General features: G+C 45.7%; 1 protein-coding gene across 3 annotated transcripts in view; it reads left to right on the forward strand.

The window, feature by feature from the left end:
* The first annotated feature begins 200 nt into the window (after positions 1 to 200).
* fbn1 (fibrillin 1) overlaps positions 201 to 25,517 on the forward strand; it is a 43,127-nt gene continuing 17,810 nt past the window's right edge. Inside the window, exons 1-32 of one of the 3 annotated variants that reach the window (XM_011610003.2) lie at positions 201 to 468; positions 684 to 1,001; positions 2,253 to 2,335; positions 4,059 to 4,157; positions 4,706 to 4,801; positions 5,268 to 5,363; positions 10,601 to 10,798; positions 11,488 to 11,613; positions 12,084 to 12,209; positions 13,035 to 13,187; positions 13,274 to 13,588; positions 14,055 to 14,201; positions 14,292 to 14,411; positions 14,494 to 14,619; positions 15,666 to 15,788; positions 16,695 to 16,817; positions 17,379 to 17,531; positions 17,891 to 17,944; positions 18,094 to 18,219; positions 18,306 to 18,431; positions 18,508 to 18,627; positions 18,828 to 18,965; positions 19,052 to 19,102; positions 19,196 to 19,321; positions 19,395 to 19,622; positions 19,697 to 19,822; positions 20,760 to 20,888; positions 21,523 to 21,648; positions 22,512 to 22,637; positions 22,726 to 22,848; positions 23,119 to 23,244; positions 23,692 to 23,817. In XM_011610003.2, coding sequence (XP_011608305.1) covers positions 811 to 1,001; positions 2,253 to 2,335; positions 4,059 to 4,157; positions 4,706 to 4,801; positions 5,268 to 5,363; positions 10,601 to 10,798; positions 11,488 to 11,613; positions 12,084 to 12,209; positions 13,035 to 13,187; positions 13,274 to 13,588; positions 14,055 to 14,201; positions 14,292 to 14,411; positions 14,494 to 14,619; positions 15,666 to 15,788; positions 16,695 to 16,817; positions 17,379 to 17,531; positions 17,891 to 17,944; positions 18,094 to 18,219; positions 18,306 to 18,431; positions 18,508 to 18,627; positions 18,828 to 18,965; positions 19,052 to 19,102; positions 19,196 to 19,321; positions 19,395 to 19,622; positions 19,697 to 19,822; positions 20,760 to 20,888; positions 21,523 to 21,648; positions 22,512 to 22,637; positions 22,726 to 22,848; positions 23,119 to 23,244; positions 23,692 to 23,817 — 4,126 coding nt within the window. In that variant the 5' untranslated portion in view covers positions 201 to 468; positions 684 to 810. Of the gene's footprint in view, positions 469 to 683; positions 1,002 to 2,252; positions 2,336 to 3,623; positions 3,982 to 4,058; positions 4,158 to 4,705; positions 4,802 to 5,267; positions 5,364 to 10,600; positions 10,799 to 11,487; positions 11,614 to 12,083; positions 12,210 to 13,034; positions 13,188 to 13,273; positions 13,589 to 14,054; positions 14,202 to 14,291; positions 14,412 to 14,493; positions 14,620 to 15,665; positions 15,789 to 16,694; positions 16,818 to 17,378; positions 17,532 to 17,890; positions 17,945 to 18,093; positions 18,220 to 18,305; positions 18,432 to 18,507; positions 18,628 to 18,827; positions 18,966 to 19,051; positions 19,103 to 19,195; positions 19,322 to 19,394; positions 19,623 to 19,696; positions 19,823 to 20,759; positions 20,889 to 21,522; positions 21,649 to 22,511; positions 22,638 to 22,725; positions 22,849 to 23,118; positions 23,245 to 23,691; positions 23,818 to 25,517 lie in introns of those variants that run through there. The other 2 variants (XM_003969834.3, XM_029845711.1) reach the window with 2 other exon arrangements.

Genomic DNA, 25,517 nt, shown 5'->3' on the forward strand with positions numbered 1-25,517 from the left:
TGATGAGGAAAGTGATCTACACCGAGGGAGAGAGAGAGGGAGAGGGAGAGAGAGAGAGGGAGGGGGGGAGAGAGAGAGGGGGTAGAGGGAGAGAGAGAGGGGAAGAGGGAGAGAGAGGGGGGTAGAGGGAGAGAGAGAGGGGGTAGAGGGGCGAGAGAGGGAGAGATGTAGAGAGAGAGGGGGAGAGAGAGGGAGAGAGAGAGAGAGAGAGAGGGAGAGAGACACCGGAATCCATCAGCTCCGCTAATTTATCTGCGCCGAGTCGAGCCTGAGCTGGAGGCGCACGAGCGGGCCGCTGAAGTTACGATGCGCATCTAATTAGAACGACTAAAAGTTTTGAGTAACTTTTTATGAAACAACAACTTCTGCCCTCCTCCGCGTCTGAAGACTTTCCTCGGCAATACCTGCCAGCAGCATTTGAGTGCTCCTCTGTCGGGTCCGAGGCGAATCTCCTGTTTGGGAGACAAGGTAATGCGCAGTTTTCACGTGAGTTTTTTCCCCCCGTTGCAACTTTCCCCTACTTTTCTGCATTCACTGTGATGGAAAAGAAAGTAAATCGTTTCTTATTTGTTTTTCTTCTGTGCACGGCATCTCCTACGCTCTCATCTGCGCCTTTGCCCAACTCCTTCGCTTTGTTTTTATAGTTTTGTTTTTTTTCTCTTTTTCTCCTTTTCCCCCTGCAGCTTTGACTCCAGACTGCAGAGGTCGACGGGGCTGGGGGTCTGAGAAACATTTTTGTTTTGTTTTGTTGTTTTATTTTTTTTATTTTTATTGCATCCAGCGCTGGAGTTGCACACTTGAGGGGTGGATATGCCGGGCAGTAAGTGTAGAGGACGGCTGCTGCAGTTGGCCGTGGCTCTGGTCACCTTGCTGTCGCTCCGCGCCGAGCTCAGAGACGCTGCAGAGGTGGAGGACACCGACGGCAGCGAGCTGATCACCAAACCGATCGACCCCCGGGCCAGCCGGGCCAAGAGAAGAGGAGGGACCGACGTGCTCAGAGGGTAAAGATAGTTGTGTTTTTTATCCAAGTGTGCAGCTTCCTTGATGTGTGTGTGTGTGTTTTTTGCTTGAAGCAGGTGTCTTTTCCCTCGTTTAACCTGTTGATGCTTTAATGTCAATGAAGGTCATTAAACACGTGCGCGAGCCGTGAGTGGCGCTGTGTGTGATGGGAAGTTTGGAGGAAAGTTTAGTAATTATAATACTGGCAAGGATATCACATTCCTGCTGACTGCAATAATAAATTACATCCAAACAAAGGAGGCCATTGGTCGTGAGAGAGAGAGGGAGAAAGAGAGGGAGAGAGAGAGGGAGAGAGACTAACAGCATAATCCCCTTTCAGGCCAAAAAACACCACACCCCAGTTGTGGATAAATCACATCTGCAGCTGTACACAGTGGGTCACTGCTAGAGAGGTTCTGTGCATGTGCGAATAAGACAGAGAAAGAGAGGGAAAAAAAGAGGAAAATCAAGAAAAAAAACCCCAAGGTCTCTGTCCACGAGCTAATTTAGGTGACGGTAGGCACCTGAATGAAAGTTCTCCACAGGAATTTGTGTTGGACAGCCTGTAAATTAACGAATAACAAGGTTCTTTCATTTCAAAACAGTGACCCAAGCGTGTGTGTGTGTGTGTGTGTGTGTATGAGTGTATATGTGTGTGTTTTGGGTCAAAAGTAACATTCCCGTGTCTGGCCTGTAGGGGGCAGAATGGTGCAGGCAAATGCTTTTTACAGGTGCATCTAATTTCTGAAAACAGCGCAGAGCAGAGACCTTAGGTTAACGCTTGTCGTTTGTAACGTTTAAAATAGTTTTTAAAGGTAAAAATAAAATTCCTCAATGTCCATGGGTACCAAGGGATGTGTTGCGTTACTGTAGATGACAAAAATACACGTTTATGGGGGGTAATTTGGAAAGTGGCTGCATGGGTGATTGTCCTGCTAATGCTGCTGGAATCCTGATGGCTGCAGTCTAAATTTGACCCTGTTCCCGCACATCTGGATCCCTGCTGAAGCTTCCTTGAGCAATGCCATCATTCCAGCTCCTGCAGGAGGGATCAGGTCAAGAGACGATGAAGTACAGAATAGCACGGGAAATCTTGCCATACAGCAACAGAACTGCTAGGTTCTGTTGCTCTCTATGGATCACCAAGCACAAAGGCAAAGCTATAATTATAAAAAGTGTATAAAAGACCTGGGCTGGGAGTGTTCTTAGACTGGGTTCCGCTCATTTTTGAGCTTCTTGTGTGTTCTCTGCAGACCAAATGTGTGCGGCTCCAGGAACAATGCCTACTGCTGCCCAGGCTGGAAGACTCTTACTGGTGGAAATCAGTGCATTGTTCGTGAGTATCGACAATTTTCCGCTCCTTTACATTCACGTGTGATAGCGTAACACAATATAACCCATTTGTCATCCACCCCGAGCCCCTGTTAGACTGAATTTCCTCAAATTTCCTGCTGTTTTGGAAAGCAAAGCTATTGGAAATATGCAGTAAACAGGCCAGACCCCAGCAGTAAGATATCAGAAAAAATGAATTCATCCATTTATTATTATAAGTGCCGAACTTTTATTGTGTCTGAAGCCAAACTAGAACCATTCTGTGCTTTTCAGATTATTAATTCAGATTGAGTTGTTAAATTATTATGCTGGTTCAAAACTAGCATACAGGTTCTTTGAATATGGTTTTCTCTAATATTAATTTTGACATTAGCAAGAGCCAAAGCAACAGGGCTGTGATAAAAGCTCATTATATACAGTATGGCATCAACTGGAACATATATACAAATATATAAGTTAACAAAATGGATTCAGGATGACAAGAAAGGAAATATTCCTGCACCACATGAATTCAAGTTCAGCAGGAGTTTAAGTGCCTCATTTATCCATTTTAAAACGTGCCGTATTCAAACAGGTCGTAAAATTAAATGAAGGCCGAAATCCTTCCTGGTTTGTCTTTCCACGATAACTCAGACTTAGACGGTCAGAGCAGAAATCCTCAGCTCAGAGCGTCATTTGTGAAAATATTATCTCACTCTTCTGCCATTTCCTCTCCCGGGTCCCTCTGCAGGTGACAGCAGATGAGTTCATTTCTGAGTGATTTTAATTTTCCAGTGGAGCGTTTCAGCATATCTGTCCTGCACTGAAGGCAGACCTTCAGAGAGGTCAGACACTAGCTTCTTTGTGTCTTCCTCTATTTCTTTGGAACCTTTATTTGGTTTTACAGTTTAAACTATTTCCATCGCTCCATTTTAAGTTGTTTGATTGGTCAAGAATTACAATTTTGTAATGGAGGTGTTGAGCTGACATGATCTAAAGTTAGTGGGAGTTAGTTTTCATTTCTCTTGCTTTTTTTTCTGGATTTTCTCCTCTTTTGCATCCCCCATCTCTCTTTCTCTCCCTCCCTCCCTTTCTCCCTCCCCCTCTTTCTCTCCCTCCCTCCCTCCCTCCCCCCCTCCCTCTCTCTCTCCCTCCCTCCCTCTCTCTCTCCCTTCCCCTTCAATAGACAGGAAGGTCTGAGAGGCTGCAGCGTTGTGTGATTGCAGTCTGGCTGCTCGGCTGGCCGGATGCCTGTCGCGGCTCTAATGACATTGTTTAGCAGTGGGGTTCAGGGAGTTGGGGTCAGGGGCTGGACTGTACCTGATGGGAGCGGGGGGGGCAGCAGACCATGCCAACAACAGTCTGTGGGAAAGAGAATAACCGCGCAGAAACAGCCAACACCAAAAACACACTGGTGCACATTAATGGCAACAACAGTGAAGAAAATAGCTGGGAGATATTTCAGAGTGGGCTCCTGCAACTAAACCATGATGAGAGTTAAAAGGAGGATGTGGCCATATTTTGACTGTGGTCTGTTTGAGTTTTGAAATATTGTAGATCAGAATTCAGCGTGAGGTTTGAAATTCAAAACCTGGAGCAGACAGGCTGACAAGCAGCAGACACGTAACATGAATTTTCTCTCATGCGCTGGCCAAATCCTGGCGCCATAAAGTAAGCACTGGCCCGTCTTCCACCTGACAGCGCGTGTTTTTATGTTGCTTCACTCGGCGCCCTTTTCTCCCTTGCAGCGATCTGCCGGAGTTCGTGTGGAGACGGTTTCTGCTCCAGGCCCAACATGTGCACCTGCCCCACCGGCCAGATCGCCCCGTCCTGCGGATCCAAGTCAGGTCTGTCAAAAGCAACAGCAGACGTTTGAATATGCGCAGATTTGGATGCAATAATATCAAACGTTGACCAATGAAAACAATAATTTGAAGTATGACAGATGCCAGAAAGCATCCAGTCTCGTTTTCCCTTCACGTGTTTTGTGGTTGTCAGGCTGGGTTCTGCCATTTGATTATTTTCTCCTCCACCCCTCCAGTGCTCATCGCTAATTAGCGTTGCTGAGAAAGCACGAGATGCCACACCAAAGAAACACTTCAAAACATCCCCGAAATGGGCCCCCAGCCACCTATGTTGCAATTGTGTTTTCACAAATAGTGATCTGTCTCACGGGTTGCTGTGTGTCAGTTGTTCGCGTTGGATGCGTGTGTGTTCTGGAGGTTGTCCACAGTCAACAGCTCATCCCCCACTTCCCGGCCCATTGGCATTCCAATCCTGTGTGATCTTTAGACCCCATAACTTTTTAAGAAAATTACATCTGACCATGACTTTCAAGAATTGTCTGTGGATTTTGCTGTGAAGATAATCCAGGCTGCATGTGCTCTCCCCACAGTCCAGAACTGTAACATTCGCTGCATGAACGGTGGATCGTGCGCAGAAGACCACTGCCAGTGTCAGAAGGGCTACGTGGGAAAACACTGCGGTCAACGTAAGAACGTCTGGCTTTGACATCATCAGAGACACGTGTTTAATCCCAAACTATGATTGCAGACATGTTGGATTTGTCACCAAGATTAGCATTAGCGCCTCAGAGGTCCATTAGTGCAGCTGTATGTGGACAGTAGTGTCATTAAAACTCACATAAATGAATTTCTTCGCTCTTTTTCCTGAGTTTCCTCTCCCTTCTGTCTCCAGCTAACACTGTAATGATCAACCGGACAGTTAGCTTGAATGTGGCTGCCTGATTCTTTTACCACATGACCACACAGCGTTCCCAGATCGCTGTTATTAATTTACCGACTGTAGAGTTGTCCTAACCATTACAAACAATGATCGAGACTATAAACATGAAAGTCAAGTTGTATAATCCAGAAACATCATTTTAATTGTTTTAACTGACATTAGCGTCTCCATGACACTGCCTTTATTTGTTTTTGTTCTCCTCTGCTCTGTAGCTGTTTGTGAGAATGGCTGTCTCAACGGAGGACGATGCGTGGCTCCAAACAGATGTGTGTGTCCTTACGGCTTCACTGGCGCCCAGTGCGAAAGAGGTAATGAGTGCCACACTGCAGGTTTCACATCACGCTCTCTCTGTCACTGCTCTTCCTGCTGAGGTGGGCTGGTTTTCCAACCAACACATGCTGCTTTTTGGTGAAAAATGTGACCAGATGCTGAATTGGTGCTGGTTTTAAGACTAAGGACAAGTGATTCCTGCTTAGTCATGCCATTGGCTCCAGGAATGCGGTTTGTTGTGGAACATTTACATGTCAAAGCTGAGCTCAGAAATGACGATTTTTTTCCACATCTGTTCTCAAACGATGCTCAGGGGAAGGTAAGGTCTCTCTAATTGTGTGCTGTCTATTAACCAAAGACCTCCAAAACCTCCTGTGGTTGTTCTCTGGCACATGTGGCTCAAAAGTATACAAGCGCACGCAATCCAAGAGGAGCCCACCGTTTGTTTGTGGCTAAAACATGTGCATGCCAAAGCAGGCGTGTGTGATTTGGGTTCCTGCGGGAGGTCTGTAGCAAAGATGACCTTAAGAGGTCAGCAAAGTGACCTTTTTAAACTAATATTTGGATCTGGTGCAGAGCTCCTAATTAGTGATGATGCCCCCCAGTGGGGTCTGTGGGGAGGTTTGGTTTAAACTAAACGGACATTTTACTTTGTAACCAGCTTTATCTGTCGAAGCATTCGCCAAATGTCAGTTCTCACAATTTCCTGCGGAAGCTTGACCAGATTAAGCTCTTTCCCTCCCCCGTCTTTTAGAGTTTTTGTTTCACTGAGGGATTTCTGCATTCACAACTCTGGGTTCTGATGATGAACTGATGTACAGTTTAAACTTTGATTAACTCGCTGAGAAAGCTCAAGTAGACGCTGTTTCTGTGTATCTGGAGCCAACTGTTGGGAAAGTCTGTGTTTGTTAGCACCCTAATCTAATCCTGACAGCTAGACCTGTTTATTTACAGGTTATTTACAGATAAAAGTTCTCCATGTCCCTCCACTGACCTTCATTATTCAGGTTGACGGTTTGGCTTTGGGTGGAGTTTGTTCCGTGGTGGTGACTGAGCTGGCAGGTAAGATTGGCAGGAAGCTCGGCAGCAGCTCTGGGCTCTGCTCTTCCCATCTTTTCGGACCAGCTGTTCAGAATTTTCAAGATTAATGAATAAATGATGATATCAGCGTGGCTGCTCTGGCCGAGCAACTGTTGAGTCTGGGAAAAGGCGACTATAAAACTAAAGAGGGGCTCTTGAACAGGGAAAGAACTCGATGACCTTTGACTGATGGACCGGGAAATGGTTCGACAGCACTCGTGGGCTATGGTTTATTGATATTTATGCAGATTGAGAATATTGAAAACAATTGGGTTCTTTAGCGAAGCCAAGGAAGCTAAGTGAGGTTAAGAAAATGGGAAAATGACATTTCTAAATGTTACATTGACTAGAATTTCCTTGGCTTGGGTCCATCGTCTCAAAGGGAGGCTATGTGCTCTGACAGTCTCAAGCACTTGTATAATGTGTGTGTGTAAACACAACCATGTGCACGTGCATAGCCCGACAGTGCTTTTAATGTATTGCACGGATCCGTGCCCTATTATGGCTCAATCTTATCGCGTAAGAGAAAACACGGGTTTTTCCGCTAAAACGTGATCAGACCGGTGGGGCGGGGGGAGAGGCTGCCCTCGGGACGGGAAGAGATCCTGGTGCCACTGAGACTGAACGTGGACGTGTCTTTCCAGCGAAACCAGCCAAAAGTGACTACTGGTCTGCTGACGGTGGTCTCAGCGTCTGTCGCAGCTGACGACGGGAAAAATGCAGCCCAGCGAATCAACGTGGTCTTTGTTGGGTACAAATGTGATTTGGCCTGGAATGCGGGGTTGATGGGACCCAGCTTCTCCACAGCTGACTGCACGCAGGGCTCGTGCTGAGGAATCATTTAGCCGCACGGCAATTAAGTCAAGGTTTAGGTGTGACGCCATTGAGGTCATTTGGGAACAGTGGTGAATAACTGGCCTCAAATGCAAGTTACACACTTGCCCCACCTAGACACAGGACCCCAGGAACACATCCGTGGCAACAGGACGTGCACAACTAGCTGCCTTAAAGCAGTTTTGTAGCACCGTGACCACGCGTGTAGACGTACAAGCTTTTGTCCAGAACAGCCTCTTCTGACCCACTTCCCCCACATTTTCGGTCATCGAGGAAGTCCAGTTGCCATTGTGTTCCAAAAGTAGCCTCCGCGCAGACATGAAATCAGTTAGCTAAAGAAGGTCAAACTGAACCGTGTCGACACAAACATCCACGGAAGCGCACGTGTTTCCACGAGCGATCAAAGAAAAGCCGGAGTGACCTTTTCGTTCTGTTTTGAGATCATCTCTGGCTAGACTGCAGATGAGGCATTGTGTGTGCGTGCGCGCATCGTGTGTGCGTGCAGCAGGCGGGCGCGTGCGCTCCAGTGCATGTTGTGTAGGAACACGTGCGATTGCTCCCAGATGTACAAGACATGGGTGGATCCCCCAGCTGTATGTGGTTCACAGGGAGACAGAAAGATGACAGATGAAATGACACCACTCTCACCCTACAGCTGTTTTTCCTCTCCCAGTTGACCTCAGCTGTATTGTTAAGTCCTCCATCGCCACATCTGCTTCATCTCAGGCGAGATATTTGTGTGTTTTCTGCTCTTTCTCCTCCACCGCTAATACAGTAGGCATGTATTTTGTCTGATAATTATATATGGCAGCCCAGCAGTAATAACACGTAAACCCGAGGACATTACAGCCGGTTTTCAGCTAATACGGGCGGCATGTGAAAACATTCCCAAGCTCATGTACTTGTGTTTACAATGAATGGCGCATTCCTTAGCTTTTTTTAGTGGATGTAATGGCTTAAAGCAGACAGATACCTGGAAACTCGCTGGTGCTTGGTTCATTGCTGAGGTTGACTGACGATTCTGAACATCCTCAAGCCTGCTTGAAATATTCCACCAAGAGCTTCCAGTGTTTTTTTCCCCTCCTGGTCACCGAGATGGAAATCTGGCCTCGGCGCCAGAGCAGTGGGCAGCTGCCGTGTGGCACCTGGTGACCAGATCTGGATATTAAGTTGCGTCAAGGGCCGCTGACTGGAAGTTACCAGGATATTTTGGGGGGAAATCAAAGCACCCGGGGAGAGAACTCCCTTCAGTAGTGTAGGAGATGGAAGGAACCCCTGAACCGCCAATAATGGAACGCTATGAATGGATGTTGCTGTCCACCAGTATTCCACGTGTTTCTATGTCCCCGCCCCCTGCAGGTTGTCAGGACTGATTTCTTAGGTTCTGCTGCACAGAGGACAGGCTGTGGGAAATGATTCACAGCAGTGGATCACAAGGCGTTAATACTTATCTATGAGTCAAGACATTTGTGAAGAAGAAAACCAGTAAGAGGTCAGAAAACTCACTTTTACATGGCCAACTGAAGAGACAAAAAACAGTAGGTTGCCATTTTATTCACTGGGTTTGTTTATGCACTTAAATTCAGGGACCCCTAGGACACCGAAGGACGTGTATTAAACAACATGGCTGATATTCTCGAAAATGATAACAGCGGAGTTTAGAAGGTCGACTCCCATTATGGAGTCCATTCCTAGTGCGCTGAAGGTTTAATGTTACCACAGTATTTTTTTTTGCAAGATGAATATTTGCCTCAAATTGCTTTTCAGCATATTTGCCATGTGACAAATCATGTCTGAAAGCCCACCCCTGAAAGTGGGAGCCTGCACAAAACTGCCTTCGGGAAATAAATGTGAATTTGCCCTTTGGGTGTCAAATCATCCGTACCTCACCCTGCACACTTGTGCTCGAATCTTAGCAAAAACATATTTTTTAAATGTAATTTATGAGCAGTATAGTTAGTTATGGGGCCTTCAGGGGAGGGGCAAGTGAAGAAACGTTCAGTCTAGTCTGAGAGGAGGGAGTAAGAATGAGAAGGAGCGATGACCCAGTTCTGTTTCACAGAGAACTGGTGCCAGAGGCAGAAAGTCCGTGGAGGCCGCCGATGCACGTGATGGTCTGGGCTGGGCCCCGGTCCACACGGGAAATGCACAATGTCTCGTTTGTTTTAAACGACTGCACTGCTGGAACCGGGCCCTTTCTTTTCCTTTTGCAGTCTGTTGTCTCTCGTGAAATGTGGAAATGATTTCTGCTGCTGGACGGCAGTCAGATTCTTTCGGGAGGGACGGTTTTTTACCATCGGTCTTTCCCCCCCGTCCCTATCTCTGCTTTGCCATCTTCCATTCCTTCATCTGATAAGGTCCTGTGAGTTTGTTCTGTCCGTGGGGAGGTGGAAACTTAGGAGGTGTGAAACTAAGGAATGTTGTTATGAGATTGGTCGGAGTGATGGATTCATGAAAGTGGTGTAATCAAGGGAATTTGGATTAAACCAGTTTGGAATGAGAGAGGGGAGGAATCTCAGTGGAAATACCTTCGTCACAATCTCGGGCTCATATGTGTCATAAACGGTTTACGTTTTAATTGCTGCTGCTGCAGCTCATGTGGAAATCACCTCATGAGCTCCAGGGACACGCCCGGTAATCACCCTCCCTCGGCCTCGGATGATGATGACTGCTGCCAAAGTTGAGGGTCTCTGAAAATTCTTAGCTTTAGCTTTTCCTTTGAAAGAAAATTAGCAAAAAAAAATAAAAATTGAAGAATGTTTTTGCTTTGGCTCTCGGGGATATTGAATGTAGACGATGAGAAGATATTTGATTGTTGTGACTTTAGCATAAGATGAAATATGAAGAGCCTGAAAACGTGCAGCTGCATTGGTTACCGTATATATAATCTATGTTCAGGATGACGTAAACATGCAGCCCTCTTCTGGAACAATTTCTGGACAAATGAATGCTTTTCTGACCAACAATGCATAAATTGTTAATAATGATTAATTTAGGTTTTGGATTCTTGTGCTTTCGAGCCTTGCAAACACTCTTCCTCTCTCCTTGCATGCATGTATGATCCACCCCAGAGCCAGATGGATTAAAATGCCAGAACCAGACATACATTCTCTCCTCGCGCTGCAGCACATCCTGCACTGTGATTGGCTCATAGAGTCTGTGTAAGGTTGCTTGGAGTGTTTGCGTATGCTTGACATCAACAGAATCGGCTTCAGGGTTGAGTTTTTCCAGCTTTGGCTTTCTTAAAGGTTTGTTAGGATTGATCTTTCACAGATTTACTTTCTTGTTCTGTTTAGCTGTCGACTCGCCCGCGCACCTTAAGTAGAGTTATCCACAAAAACGAGAACTCTTTGCGTTCCAGACTACCGTACCGGACCCTGCTTTGCCTCCGTGGAAAACCAGATGTGTCAAGGCCAGCTCACTGGCATCGTGTGCACAAAGACCCTGTGCTGTGCCACGGTGGGACGGGCATGGGGTCACCCCTGTGAGATGTGCCCAGCTCAACCTAATCCCTGCAGAAGAGGGTTCATACCAAACCACCGCACTGGGGCCTGCCAAGGTAAAGTCTGTTCCCTTCTTCTGACTTTCTTCTGTTTTTGGCTTCTCTTCCTGTCACTGTTCCTCCCCTTTCCCTTTTTGGTGAAAACTCCTCCTTCTGTCTTCTCTGTTTTAACCCCTTATTTCGCCGTGTTTGCCTCCAACATCCCCTCATCTCTACCCATCATCCTCTTCCCGGAGAATTACTTCTAATTGGGTTAAACTGTGGTGGGTGGCAGTGCCTCCCGCTTGTGTATGGAATGCCCGCAGACACCTGCTGTGGCGGTACTGTCAGAGTCAGTAACACGGGTCAATGGCGGTGCCACGTGGGAGCGTGCATTTCTGGTAAAGGCGGCTCTCAGCCTGCCTGCTCCAGACCCAACAACATCAGAACCTCTGCAGGGGACGCAGGTGCTGAGCCAGGAGCCTGAAGAACATGCAGGACTCCGCAGACAGCCTCTGCTTACTGACTCTTGGAGGAATTAACACTTTATACAGCTTTTGAAATTCTTTAAAAAAAAATTGAACTTATGCCAAAAAAATCACAGTTTGACATCAGGCTGTCTGGATTTTTAACCATTCACACACACACACACACACACACACACGCACGCCAGTTTTGTGTTATTTTTAAAGTACGCTGCACTGATTCGGTTTTGTACATTAGACAAACCTGTTTGCCTCCTTCCTGTGTTTGTCTTCTCTGCACAGATGTGGATGAGTGCCAAGCCATACCCGGCATTTGTCAAGGTGGAAACTGTATCAACACCGTGGGATCCTTTGAATGTAAATGCCCCGCTGGGCACAAGTTCAACGAGCTCTCACAGAAATGTGACGGTAAGAATCCAGCCTGAAGGCATCATGTTTTATATTTTAGGGCTGAATGTTTAAAAAACCTCAGTAGAGTTGATTACAATGGCAACTCTTGCTTACCATCTTGAAAATAATTCTTCTAGTAAAAAGACACAATTAGTGATAAATTATAGGGTCCTTAAAGAACCAATGTGACAATTTCCAGGCCTAGTAAATCAGACTGTGGGATTTTTTTGGAGGATAAAATATGTGCTATTTTATGATCAGGAATAATTGCCGGAAAACGTCTGGACTATGTAAAGGACATTTTAAAAAAGCTCTGCAGCCACAGACGGCCCAGGATCCAGTATCTTCCAACAACAACTTAGCATTATTGTTAAAAACGACTCCAGTTACATCATTTGAATTTGTTTTAATCCTTTTCCTCGACTTGCATAAACACTGAGCACTTGAAGTGTTTTGAGGCATGACTTCATTAGTCTTCTCCTGCGCAGACCTGGACGAGTGCTCCAATGTGCCGGGTCTGTGCTCCGTGGGCGAGTGCTCCAACACTATTGGCAGCTACTTCTGCAAGTGTCCTCAGGGATATTTCACCTCTTTGGATGGATCCAGGTGTATAGGTGAGTGTACATGGGCCATCCAGCGTGGATGTTTGTCCACGTGCCGTCTCTGGTTTCTCATTCCCTAATTAGGAGGAGAAAAGGAGAAAAGAAACTGCAAAAGAAGAACCACCCTTGTTTTCTTATTTTTTCCATCCCACTTTGGTTGCTCCCCCTTTCGCCTCACCCTGAGAGTTGAGAAATCTGAAATGTGTCAAGTGTTCCAGCTGATAGTATTTAGGTCAGTATACTAGGCCCTTAACTCTCTGTCGATTGCAGCAGGCAGAGACTCGTGAGAAGTGAGAAAACACACATTTTACACAGAAAGTACTTCACAGAGATCCCAATGTCGGCGTTATTAGACTCAGAACAGATGTATAAAGCTACTTCAATTCACACACTCGTACACAAGCCATAACATCTCCCAAAGGAGAGGTTGTTTTAAAGCAAGGAATGTTTTCTCCTCAAAGCTGCTGCGCCAAAATGTTTTTTTCCCCATGTTTCCTTTTCCTGACATCTCCGTCAGCCAATCACCAGTGCAGCCTGTCAGGTTCTCATGTGAACACTTTAGAATGTCTGGTGGTGAAACCAGATATCATATATATATATATATATATATATATATGGAACGTGACTATTAGTCATGCTGGCGCAGGGTTCCTGAGACTGCGAGATTCTGGAACAGCTCTCGCGTAGAGGAAGCAGCCCGCTGTCCAAATGAAGGAAAAATCTGAAGTAACTCTAGCTTTGCGATTTTGCCCCTGTCATTTTGCTCAGCATGCCATATTCAGACCAGCATGGTTCTTCTCTCTCTTCACGCTGGGTTGTTTTCGTGTCCTTTCTCAGATGGCCGTAGCGGGTACTGCTACACTAGTGTGCTGAACGGCCGCTGCGCCAATCAAAACTCACAGCTGATGAGCAAAAAGCTGTGCTGCTGCGACAGTGGGCGCTGCTGGGCTGATGGATCGACGCCAGAGATGTGCCCCATCCCTGGAACAGGTGGGGGTCTGGTGTGGTTAAAAATGTGTTTTTATGTCTAAACTGAGAACTAACATTGTTTTTTTTCTTTCATGTCCACATTTTAGAGGAGTACCAGAAACTTTGCATCCAGTTTCCAGATGGAAACGGTGGAGTCCTGATACCTGGTCGTGTCCCAGGGGGCCCCGAACTACCGGGAATTTACCCGGTGCAGTATCCTGGTCAGACTCCTGGGGTGGTCCCAGGACAGGTGCCTGGAGTCATTCCTGGTCAAATTCCCATCCCGGGCCAGGTCCCGGGCCAGGTCCCGGGCCAGATCCCTGGTCAAATTCCTGGCCAGATTCCAGGACAATACCCAGGACAGTATCCAGGACAGTATCCAGGACAGTATCCAGGACACCTACCTTTCCAGCCTCCTCCAGGTGTGTTTCTGCCCTCTGCCTGTGAAAAGTCCACATCTTGAATCAGCAACACCTTGATCTGCTAACAGAAAGCTGATTAGGGTGCCGCTGCAGAGCTACTTGTTTCATCTGCCTAATCATTTACAGCGTACACTGAAAATATCGAAAAAGAAAACATTCAGCCATTGTTTGCAGGCCAGGCATTAACATGGCACATTAACCACATGCCAAAATGTCCAATAACATTTCCTGAATTATTTTCCAAAGGGAATTGGCAGAGTTTATTCAACTTTTGGTGGGAATCGCCAAGCCTTTTAAACAGAGCAAATGTTGCGTGTGGCCTATTTTTGCAGCTATTTGAGATCTTGTTTTTCCCTATACTGTTTTGAGTATGAACATACTACATGTTATTGACCAAACGTCTCATTCCAAGAGAAAAGAAAACAACAATAAACAATCCTTATATTGTGCTGTTTATTCTGCACAGGTCCCTTTATGCAGAACATCACCAACATGTGCCAGGCCTACCGCAACCTCTGTCTGAATGGCAGGTGTATCCCCATGTCTGGGGGGATCGGATATCGCTGCGAGTGCAACATGGGATACAGGCTGAATGGAAGAGGAGAGTGCTTTGGTTAGTTCTGGGTTTTTTTTGTGAGTACTTAACTGGAGGCACATGAGGCAGTTGAACGTGTCCGAGCTCTTTTTTTTGTTTTCTTTCCAGATGATGATGAATGTGAAAGAAATCCATGCGCACATGGAGAGTGTGTGAACACCCCAGGGTCCTACATCTGCCAGTGTCCTGCTGGATTCCAGAGCACTGCAACCAGGACAGAGTGTCGAGGTTTCACACCCACACACACACACACACCCACACACACTAAGGGAATGTATTTGTTTACATTCTGTCTGTTTGTCTCTGGCAGATCTGGATGAGTGTGTGGCCAACGGTCGCATCTGCAACAATGGCCGCTGTCTAAACACCGAAGGCAGCTTCCATTGTGTCTGCAATGCTGGATTTGAGATATCGTCAGATGGGAAGAACTGTCAAGGTTTGTCAAGATATCCACTTTAATGGTATTCATAAGTAAAAAGCTGGTAGCCTTCTCCAGCGAGCAGAGTGCGTGTAATGTTTGTATAGTCCCTTCATCTGTTGTAGCAGTGATTTAATCCTGCCGGCTGGAAGCTTTAGCATTAGACAACATTTTTAATGGTATTGCTGGTGGTTTTGTGTGTCTCAGCTGCTTCAATACAAATATTTAGATTTAATATTGTAATTATTCATTTTTAAACGGAACCGGCATCATTAATATTTACTTTTTACCTTGAAAGCATCGATTTGTTTCCATTAAATTTGGCTGGATTTGAGAGTCTAAATGCCTGCAGAATTAATAAGGCTAATTGACAGTAAATATTTAAAGATTTAGGAATAAATTATTATTGAAAACTTGAGTACCTTTCTAAACAATAATGCAGTAATAAGGTTTGAAATAAATAACACCCAGGGTGCATCTAAAAAGCATCGCTGTATAGCTGCCAGAATCAGATTAACCAGGTTTTCTCAAGGAAGTTGCATCTTGTCAACTCCTTCACCTTCTTGGAAGCCACTCTGGCACCACAAAGCTTAATGGGGACAAATCCATTTCTCCAGAAAGACCTAGCATCCATTAAATACATCTGCCAATGCTGCGGGGCAAATGACACGATGAGATTACCTGTTTCTTCATGTTATTCTTGTTGGATTATGGGTGTGGCCTTTTTTGATAAGATAATAACTGATCTAGTGTATCTAGGCTATCACATTTAGACGAACTGTATTGGTTCTCTGTTCAAGCTCACAGATCCAAAATAAAACTGCTTGAAAGCATGTTCGTCCAACATTTTCTGACAGCCTACCAAGCAATGGTTTGGCAGCAAAATACCAATTCCGTAAAGTGTATGTGTCCTTGAATGCACCAAGTTCTTGCCAATGTGCAGTGCTTGTTAAATGGCAGTGTAGCAGAAAGCAAATGAGGTGAGTTAAATTGTGGTTCCTTCAGCGCAGGGTCAACTTAAACTGCATTTCATCATCTGACAAATGTTCCCCTTGAACCTCCAGACCAGGATGAGTGTCTGATCAGGAACATGTGCCTTAATGGACTGTGTATCAACGAAGATGGCAGCTTCAAATGCATCTGTAAACCTGGTTTCCTGCTGGACAGCAGTGGGCGCATGTGTGTAGGTGAGTTTTTCAGAAGGAACAAACATTAATTAATTCATAGCTCCAATACCTCAGTGCCTTTTTTTCTACATTTTTCTGCTTGACCTCTATTTTGGGCTGCAATGGAAAGTAGCTTATCCTCATTTTGGTTGTTAGTTTATACAAGTCTGAGCACACAAGCCAGAAAAAAGCCCTTCAATTCCTGGGAAAAATCCCTCAGCATCCCAGCTGGAAATGTACGTATTCGGGGGCCTGCCTGTTGGAGATGGAGACAGAGGGCCTTCCTGAAATGAAACTGGAATAAGCATGTCACATCAGGCGTTGGGTTGAACCACTGACGCAAACTTCAAAACGTGACTCATCCATCAGGGACTAACGAGGTCGTTTGTGGAGCCATAAATGCAATTTCAGACAGGATTTATATCATTGAATGTATAATGAAACATAATTTTTGGCCAGGACCAGGACCCATCCTGTATGGCTTAGACGCAGACATTAGACCTCAGAAACGCCGATCTGTTTAAATCACTGCAGAGTAAATAAATGAGAGAGCAGGCTGTGTGTGGGGTGCTGGATACAGTCAATGAAATGTGTGGTCTCCAGGGGCCCCGGGGCTTCATCATAGTCCTTGTCTGCCCTACACACACACACACACACTAGTCCATTCCATATCAATGTTTATGCTCATTAAGATAATTATTGTAATACACTGATGTAATGAAGGGGAAGAAAAAGAATGTTTTCTTAGCTGACATCATAAAACTTAAACTGTGCAGCTGCATTCTTTAATGAATTAAGTACTTGAGGATTTTAATAAGTGCGGCTTCGGCAGGAAATTGGTTTACTTTCATAGATTCTTGCCTCTCGACATTAGATGTGTGAAGAGGATTATCATGAAGAAATGATGTCACTCTGTCTCTGCCGCAGACATCGACGAATGCGAGACCCCTGGAATGTGCATGAATGGTCGCTGCATCAACACCGAGGGTTCATTCCGCTGTGAGTGCATGGCCGGGATGGCGGTGGGTCTGGACGGACGCGTCTGTGTCGGTGAGTGAGTGGTTTGTAGAGCAATGCTGAGGAACTCCCCCAATAATGACAAAATGGTTCACATACAAACCGAATCAGGAATCACAATTCCTATTATATGACGGTCGACATACTGACATACTGACACTCCGCAGTCCAGATGGTCAACGCAGGATCCTCTCCCCAACCATGCACACGAAGAGAGAGGAGTCTAGGACAGCTGCTTCAACCTCAACATTCAGCTTCTAAAGAGCCATCGGCGCTGATGGATGGATTATCCTGTGGAAATCCATCTGTTTCAGCTTTTATTTTCAACATCCCCATGCCTCCACGAATAACAACTCTTTGTGTATTGAATGGCTGCTGCTCCAACTCTTAAAATGTTGTTCCTCGGATGATATCAGCTCATGAGAATGTTTCAAATCCCCGGCTAATATGCCCAAAGAACGGCCTTTTGTTTTGACAGCGCTGTTGTTGACTGTCGCTGTGGAACTTAGTCATCTTTCGCACTGTCACATGCCTTTTCTCCAACGTCTCATCTGGCCTTCTCATATCAGCCTCCTCTGCTTTTGTCCAAAACAGACACTCACATGCGCAGCTCCTGTTACGGTGGTTACAAGCGAGGGCAGTGCGTTAGGCCTTTATTTGGAGCGGTGACCAAGTCCGAGTGCTGCTGTGCCAGCACAGAGTATGCCTACGGAGAACCCTGCCAACCGTGCCCGCCGCAAAATTCCGGTATGTATATTTAAGTCACACACGTAGACCTTTAATTGAAAACACTTCTGTCACAGTTACATGCACTGACACAGCAGCTAGAAGAAGCCAATGCTGTGTCATTAAACAAAGAAAGTCATTGTTAGAGAGACAGTCACACATATCCAAACACACCAACACGCTCATTCAAAAGTCACTTTTCATTAGTCCTGTTTATTTCCATATCAACAGACTCCAGAGGTGCTCCGCATTCGGGAAAACATTTGTTTGGCTTAATGAAAAAGTGCGCAAATGCATAATTGCACGCTCTTACATGTCAGCTTTGAGAAGTCGGAGTTTGGTGAATGCTGTTATTCCCTTTTTGTCGTATTTTCCTGCAGCTGAGTTCCTCGCTCTTTGCCCCAACAATATCGGCACAACCGGCGACGGAAGAGGTAAAGAACGGCAGCTCTTCATCTGTGTTTGGTTGCTATTAAACAAAGCAGACAACGACCAAACAAAGTCCTCTCAATGAAATGATGTTATTGCTCGGGGCCCTTCTCTTCTGGCGTGATGTTTAGCAGGCTCTTCTTGGCCCTCACAGATATCAACGAGTGCGCCCTCGACCCCGAAATCTGCCAGAACGGCGTGTGTGAGAACATGCTGAGGACGTACAAATGCACCTGCAACGAAGGCTATGAGGTGGAGCTGTCGGGCAAAAGCTGCATTGGTGGGGGGGGCCGCTCTTCAACCTGCTCTATCAAAATGAAAATGAAAATCCCTTAAGCATGTTGCCGTGTTTGTGTTGCTCCTCAGATATGGACGAGTGCCTGATAAACAGGCAGCTGTGCGAGAACGGTCTGTGCAGGAACACACCGGGCAGCTTCACCTGCCAGTGCCCCAAAGGATACACCTTCAATCCAAAGACGGACGTCTGCGAGGGTGGGTGGCTGCTTCTTCTGCACACGTCCACGGCTGCCATCTCAGACCCACAAATTGTTTGGTTTGGTCTCAACAGATGTGGACGAGTGTCTCTCAAACCCCTGTATCAATGGAGACTGCAGGAACAGCCAAGGGTCCTTTGTGTGTTTGTGTTCTATGGGCAGTTCTCTGGACAACTCTGGCCTGGAGTGTATAGGTGAACCAGAATTTACCTGTTTTTACTCACATATAATTATGTTTATTGGCTAAAGTTTTATTAATTCAAGTAAATTTGAGTTACAACCACAAAAAAGGTCCTACTTTGGCATTAGAGTTTATAATTTCAACTTGAGAGAGTGAATTATTTGATTTAAAGTGTGATTCCGGACCGAGCCACGTGTTTATTCGGTCTTCCAGAGACAACCAAGAGCACCTGCTGGCTAAAGATTATCAATAACCGCTGCGAGGTCAACATCAACGGGGCCACGTTGAAGTCACACTGCTGTGCAACACTTGGGGAAGCCTGGAACAGCCCCTGTAGCAAATGTGAAAAAGGTGAGGTGATTATTGTGCTCCACCTGCTGTTGCAGCCACTCCCACCCCGGCGGGTAAACTCAGCGTCGCATGTGCTGCCATTTCAGATCCCATCTGTAGTAAAGGCTATGCCAGAGTCCGCGGGAACCTCTGTGAAGGTAAGGTCCTCCCTGATGTCACGAAGGTCCTGTAAGTCCAAAACAACCCGTCACTGCAGTAATGTCGCACATCTTCTTTGCCGCTGATTCCAGACGTCGATGAGTGCCAAGTCTTCCCCGGAGTGTGCATCAACGGCGAATGCATCAACACGCTGGGCTCCTTCTTCTGCAAGTGCCCTCCTGGAATGACTGTTGATGTCAGCGGCCGGATGTGCATCGGTGCGCCCCGTTTGTATGACACATCCCCGTTGTCTGCAGGTTGGCACTAACGTCGGCCTCCTGTTGTTCGCAGATCTGCGTACGGAGCACTGTTACATGACTCACGAGGACGAGCGCTGTGGCGCTCCCATCTCAGGGAGGCACCGGGTGGACGCCTGCTGCTGCTCTGTGGGCGTGGCCTGGGGCCCTGAATGTGACGAATGCCCCGAGAGAGGCACCCCTGCGTACGATCAGCTCTGCCCCCGTGGCCCAGGTTTCTCTCACAGGGGCGACTTCCTCAACGGCAGACCCTTCCTCAAAGGTACAGCCTCCACCAGCCAGGGACTGTCGGGGCTCTTTTAGCTGCTGGTTCTCATCTGCCATCTTTTTCCCCAGATATAAACGAGTGCAGGATGATAAACACCCTCTGCTCAAACGGAAGGTGCAGAAACACCATCGGCAGTTTCCGCTGTCGCTGTGACAACGGCTATGCTCTGGACGCTGATGAGAGAAACTGCACTGGTGGGTTCTACTCACTTTGTTTATCGAGTTGGTTGGAATTAAATTATAAAATGTATTCAGAAAATGCACTCATGTCCAAAAAATGTCCCAACTTTGCCAGTAAAGCTTTGCCAGTATTCTAGTCCTTACACAAGTGACATTTCTCACTTTTATATCATTGTAAATTAAATATCAGGTAATATCTGAAATCAGGTTTTTTCAAGTTTCGTAATTGATGACAAGTATAACTGAATAAGCTTTTACAATCAGCAATATTGCTGTGAAACCAGGTAAGTGGTAATGTGAGCACTGAAAGTAGCTAAAACATCAGCTCGGATCATTTTTCTGCTCTGCTCAAACTCTTACAAGTGCAGACCTTTTCCCTTTTTCAATCTCTCTGCCAGCACTAATTACAGTAATGTAAATCCTTTGGTTTCATTCACTTCATTGGGTCTAATGGGAGTCTGGCTGCTTTGGACTTGTTGGAGCCGCTCCCATTGCCCTGGTTAGCTACATTATTGCCCTCTTGAAATGTGAAGACACCATTTCAGGCTTAAATGCCAAGTTTGGGGCTTTATTCTGAAATCATTTATAGACTCCACGTGTAGGTAAATGTAATTTGGGACCTTTTAAAGCAAGTGAGACCTCAACCCAGCATGTTTAAGTGTTTTAAAATGTTGATTTAATTCCAAAGGGATCAGGGCTTCTTTATTCTCTGGAATCCCCTTGAAGTCTTAAATTTACTTTTAAATCTCACTTTATGGTCTCTTTGTGTGTAGGAACCTTTTGTTAAACATTTTTGGGGTTAATTCTTTGATTGCATAACTTTGGTTTACTGCTGTCTGTTTCCAATGCCTGCAACTGAAGTAGAAATCTTTCTGTTTGTCACTGTTTTGATTTGTTTTTTACAATCAGTAGGATCGTGATCAGCAGTTTTTGCTACATTTCTTTGCTGCAGACATCGACGAGTGCCGCATCTCCCTGGATATATGCGGGCCGGGCAGGTGTGTCAACACGCCAGGAGATTTCGAATGCGAGTGCTTTGAAGGATATGAGAGCGGCTTCATGATGATGAAAAACTGCATGGGTGAGTCCGGGCCGTACACAGCGCCCTGCGCTGCACGCTGCAGCGGTGGCAACGTCTGAGCTCTGCCAACCAATAAAGGCCTGCGAGTGGGGGGGGGAGTTACAATCACTGTGCAGATCTGCTCCATAAAGGCTCAAAGATAATTGCTCTTTATTGCATTCTTGACTTGCAAGTCGGGTACATATATTGTTTAATTTCACCCAGCATCATTATTTTTATGTGCAGCTACATGTCATAATGAGCAGCCATCTGTAAAAACACTCTATTTCTGTGCCGGGCTTTTGATTGAATTCATGGGAGAGGCTGTAAACATAAAACGGTGCAGTAGTCATAGTTTTGTTGGCCGCAGCTCACCAAGAGTCCTCATTTGGCTGCACAAGAGCTATTAGAGGTAGGCTGGAAATAATGTGGGCGAGGATGCAGTTAGGAACCAACTCGGCTAGCAGGCTAACAGAAAATAAGCGAAAAGGTACGAATGACCTGTGTTTTGGCTGTGATTTTGGTCTCTGTTCAACCACAGCACAGATATTTAAAGTTGAAGAACTTTTAATGTGACCTTTAAGACTTAACGTGTATCGATGAGGGGGAACAATCGGAGTGAATATTGATATTAAATATTTATATTGTGTGTCAGACATCGACGAGTGCGAAAGGAACCCTCTGCTGTGCCGTGGAGGCGAGTGTGTCAACACAGAGGGCAGCTTCCAGTGCGTTTGCCCCCAGGGACACGAGATCGCCCCCGATGGGTCGGCCTGTCTGGGTGAGTGAGGGAATCTTCTTGACTTTCTCTCTTTTCTTTGCATCATTCATCTTTGTCAGTGTTGTCTTAACTGGTGCTATCGATATCTTTAAATCAGTTTTGGTTCTTTTGAGTATAAATTCAGGCGTATTCACGTATTATCTGCGGGTTTTATTGGAAAATACTGCCTTTCCTTTCCCTGTAGTCTCGCAGTTATCGTGCTCGATAGCGAATGCGTATCCACCTAGTCTCATGCTGATGACATCATGATTGCAGCACTCTGTGACCCGATTATGGTGCTTCAAGCTCAGTTATTTGCTTTTTTCAAAAGCTCTGTTATAAAAACAATGAACCCATCACTGAGGTCATGGTCTTCATTATCTCCGCTGAAGTGACATGCTTTAGAATTATAGTAACGATAATAAACTTAACTTCTAAATCAGATTAGAAATCAGTTTAATTCTCTGTTTTTGGTGATGTCAGATGCTTCGCTAACGTGTCCAGTTATCATGAGACATCGGCCACTTTTACAGGTGACGACATTTGTAGAAGAGAGTTTCGGTCAAATTAAAATTTTAAAATTGAAAACCAAATTTGCTTTTTTCCACTTATTAATATCATCATTTTCAAGGAATTCCCTAAACTTAGTCAAACCAAGTTTAATCAAACTTATCAAAGGATAATCATGGACAGAAGACCCTGTAAATCTGTTACTGATATTTTAGATAAAATAGTTCCGTCCTGTCTGTTTAATCTCCATCTAGACTCTACGATTTAATAGATATCAGATCTTGGCCATGGATTTGTGTTGTCAATGTCCTTTGGTGTTCTTTTCTCTGGTAAATTGTCTTGGAAACCATAATCTTTTCTTAATGATTTCCCAGATATCAACGAGTGTGAGTTAAGCGACAGGCTGTGCAGGAACGGTCAGTGCATCAACATGATCGGCCGCTACCAGTGCGCCTGTGACACGGGTTACAAATCCACCGAGAGCAGAGTGGAATGTGTCGGTGTGTATGCGACAGAAGCCATTCATGTGTGCTTGTTTCTGCTGAGGTCTTCTGAAGTGTAAAACGCGGCGTTTCGGTCCTCCTTCAGACATCGACGAGTGTACCATCGAGAATGGCGGCTGTGAGACCTTCTGCACCAACTCGGAGGGCAGCTACGAGTGCAGCTGCCACAGCGGATATGCCCTGTTGCCTGATCTGAGAAGCTGCACTGGTGAGAAGCTCTTTAACGTGCCCCTCACCCGCTGTCTGGGGGACACTGTTTGGCATGTTTCACTGACTTTAGCCACACTCTGAAAGACAAACGTCAGGGTTTGATGGACATAAATGGGGGAGGTCTTTTCCAACGTACCCCAATTACTATCTTAAATTGTCTCAGGACCATCTTCACTAACAAGGGTGGAAGATGGAGCCACGTCGGACTTAGATTGTTGTATATTAACTGGTCAGTATTGTCCTCATCAGTTCTTTCTCGCATCCTCAGATATTGATGAATGTGTGGAGAGCCCAGAAATCTGCGACGGAGGCCAGTGCACCAACACTCCCGGGACGTACCAGTGCCTTTGCTTTGACGGCTTCATGTCCTCCGACGACATGAAGACCTGCCTGGGTAATGAACGCGCATCACACATCATCCTTATTAGATCCAGCTCTCTGAGATTTAGTGAAACAGTGTACTGGTCAGCTCGGAGCATTTCCCAGATGTGAGTCATGAGAAAGAGGCTTAATGGCTCAGATCAATGAGTCTGCGTGTGTGAAGGGACGCAAATAAATCTTGTAGATTTATAAAGCTACGAACTTTGGATGGAATGGGAAGTGATGGGTGACATTTAGTCAGCGTTCACTGAAAATAAAACTCTCACAACAATGATGTCAGGGCCTTTTAATGTGTCCACATATGCTGTTTATCCAAAGTTAACCGATTTTAAAGTCTGATTGGGTGAGGTTACATAATAAACTCCAAACATATTGGGTGGCTCATTCAGTTTTCATTGATTTTTCACTCTTTGATTGCGCTTTGCAGTGACGTTTTCGCTCTTTCTGTATCTGATTCTAGATGTGGATGAGTGTGAACTGAACCAAAACATCTGCCTGAGTGGGAACTGTGAGAACACCAAGGGCTCCTTCATATGCCACTGTGACATGGGCTACTCTGTGCGCAAGGGCACCACAGGCTGCACAGGTAAAGCCGAGCCCAAACTCGTGAGTGTAAGGTATTGCTGTGCCGGATGAGTCACAGAACGAGAGGTGAGAAATGAGAGGTTACAAGAAGAATGTTTGACTAAACAGAAGCAGCTCCGACATGACTCATCCTTATTCAAGAGCCCCTGTCTGACTTGATAAGAAACACGTTTGCAAAGGTCGCGGAGCGCGTGCTGACATCCATTAGCGGCGGGAGCAGTGCGATAGCCGTCACCCGGAGGATGTAGCTGTCACGTTGCGCCATTGTTTATCCCTTTGTTTCTCTTTCATTACGGTCAGTTAAACACCCCGTGATGGCTGGAAGGATTCTGCAGCACGTCAGCACCTGAAACAACTCCAGAGCACATAAATATAAAGTCTGGTCAGAGGCTTTTGCTAAGTTTGGACTTGTCTCTGATTTAAGCCGCATCTGGCCGGCTGAAAATGGCCAGCGGTATTCTCTGGCCCAGTCAAAAAGGAGAGGGTGTCATGCAAATCTTACATGTGCACACGCAAAAACCTGCTCATTCCAAACTCAATAAAATGTCCATATAGTATTCTTCATGTTTTTCAGAAGACTCTTAGTAAAGTAGCTGGGAATGATTCACAGGTTTGGAATTTCTATCCCAGAATTCCAGGAAATTAAGACATTAGTTTCTCTCAGGCTAGCAGGATGTCTTGTTATATACAAATCAAAATCTCTGGCCATTCTGAAGCACAACCCGTCACTGTATATTCAAATGACAACCGATTTCTTATGCATTCATCTGTACGGTGTGAGCATATCGGTATTTGCCGGCCGAGTGTCTTTGCGTGAGCGACTGTAAATGAGCGAGCGGTGCCTTTGAGCCTAAATGTGAACCAGCTGTAGATGAAGCTCCGGCAAAAATCATTTCCTATTTGCTCCAGAGCTGAGAACTCAGGGGCAGGGTGTCAGCGTTGCAGAGTCTTTTGCACTTCTGGGTCCTTGCGTGTGTATTGGAAAGTTTGGGCTGGGTGGTGATCTACTGGGGGACTTTACGAGGCTGGGAGTGCCCCAGTTTTAAAGATGGGGTGATGGGTTAAGCATGTTGACTGTAACATATTTTTACTTCCATCAAAAAAGTCCAACGGTTTTCTTCTATTGGCCAGCAGCACAGGCAATTTAATCTTTTTTTACTTTTAGCCTACATGAAAACACCAACAACCTCCAACTAGCGCCGTATCCTGCTTTGCTCTGTGAGAACAGTGGTTAGCTAGGAGTGAATGTTAGTGAACGTGAGACAGATATTGTAAGTTATTTTGTAACTGAAGCTACATTGGGATTGTCACCTAAGCTGCGTTCAAGATATTTAGACAGTAAAAACACACAGATGTACACATAGACAAACAGGCAATCGTGAAGGCATACTATAAGCTGGGAGAGGGCTCTGCTCTCCTTTTTTATTCTGCATCAGTTGTTCTTCAGTCAGCCTGAGTCACATCACGCCGCTTCTTTGTGCCTAAGCTGCCCGTTGAACGTGTGTGTCTGTGTGTGCATTTGTTCTGTCATCAAAGACTTGGAGGGGGGGTGATTTTCAATTTCGCCTGTAATCAAGGAAGATTTGTTTGCTGCCAGCCCTCATATTAACCCTGTCATCAAATGTAGGGTAAATATACCATACCCCCCTCCCCAGGAAGACTGTAAACCAGCAGCTCTAACCTGTAATTGACAGTGTTGGG

This window comes from Takifugu rubripes, chromosome 13, assembly GCF_901000725.2.
Source record: "Takifugu rubripes chromosome 13, fTakRub1.2, whole genome shotgun sequence".
Taxonomy (NCBI): Eukaryota; Metazoa; Chordata; class Actinopteri; order Tetraodontiformes; family Tetraodontidae; genus Takifugu; species Takifugu rubripes.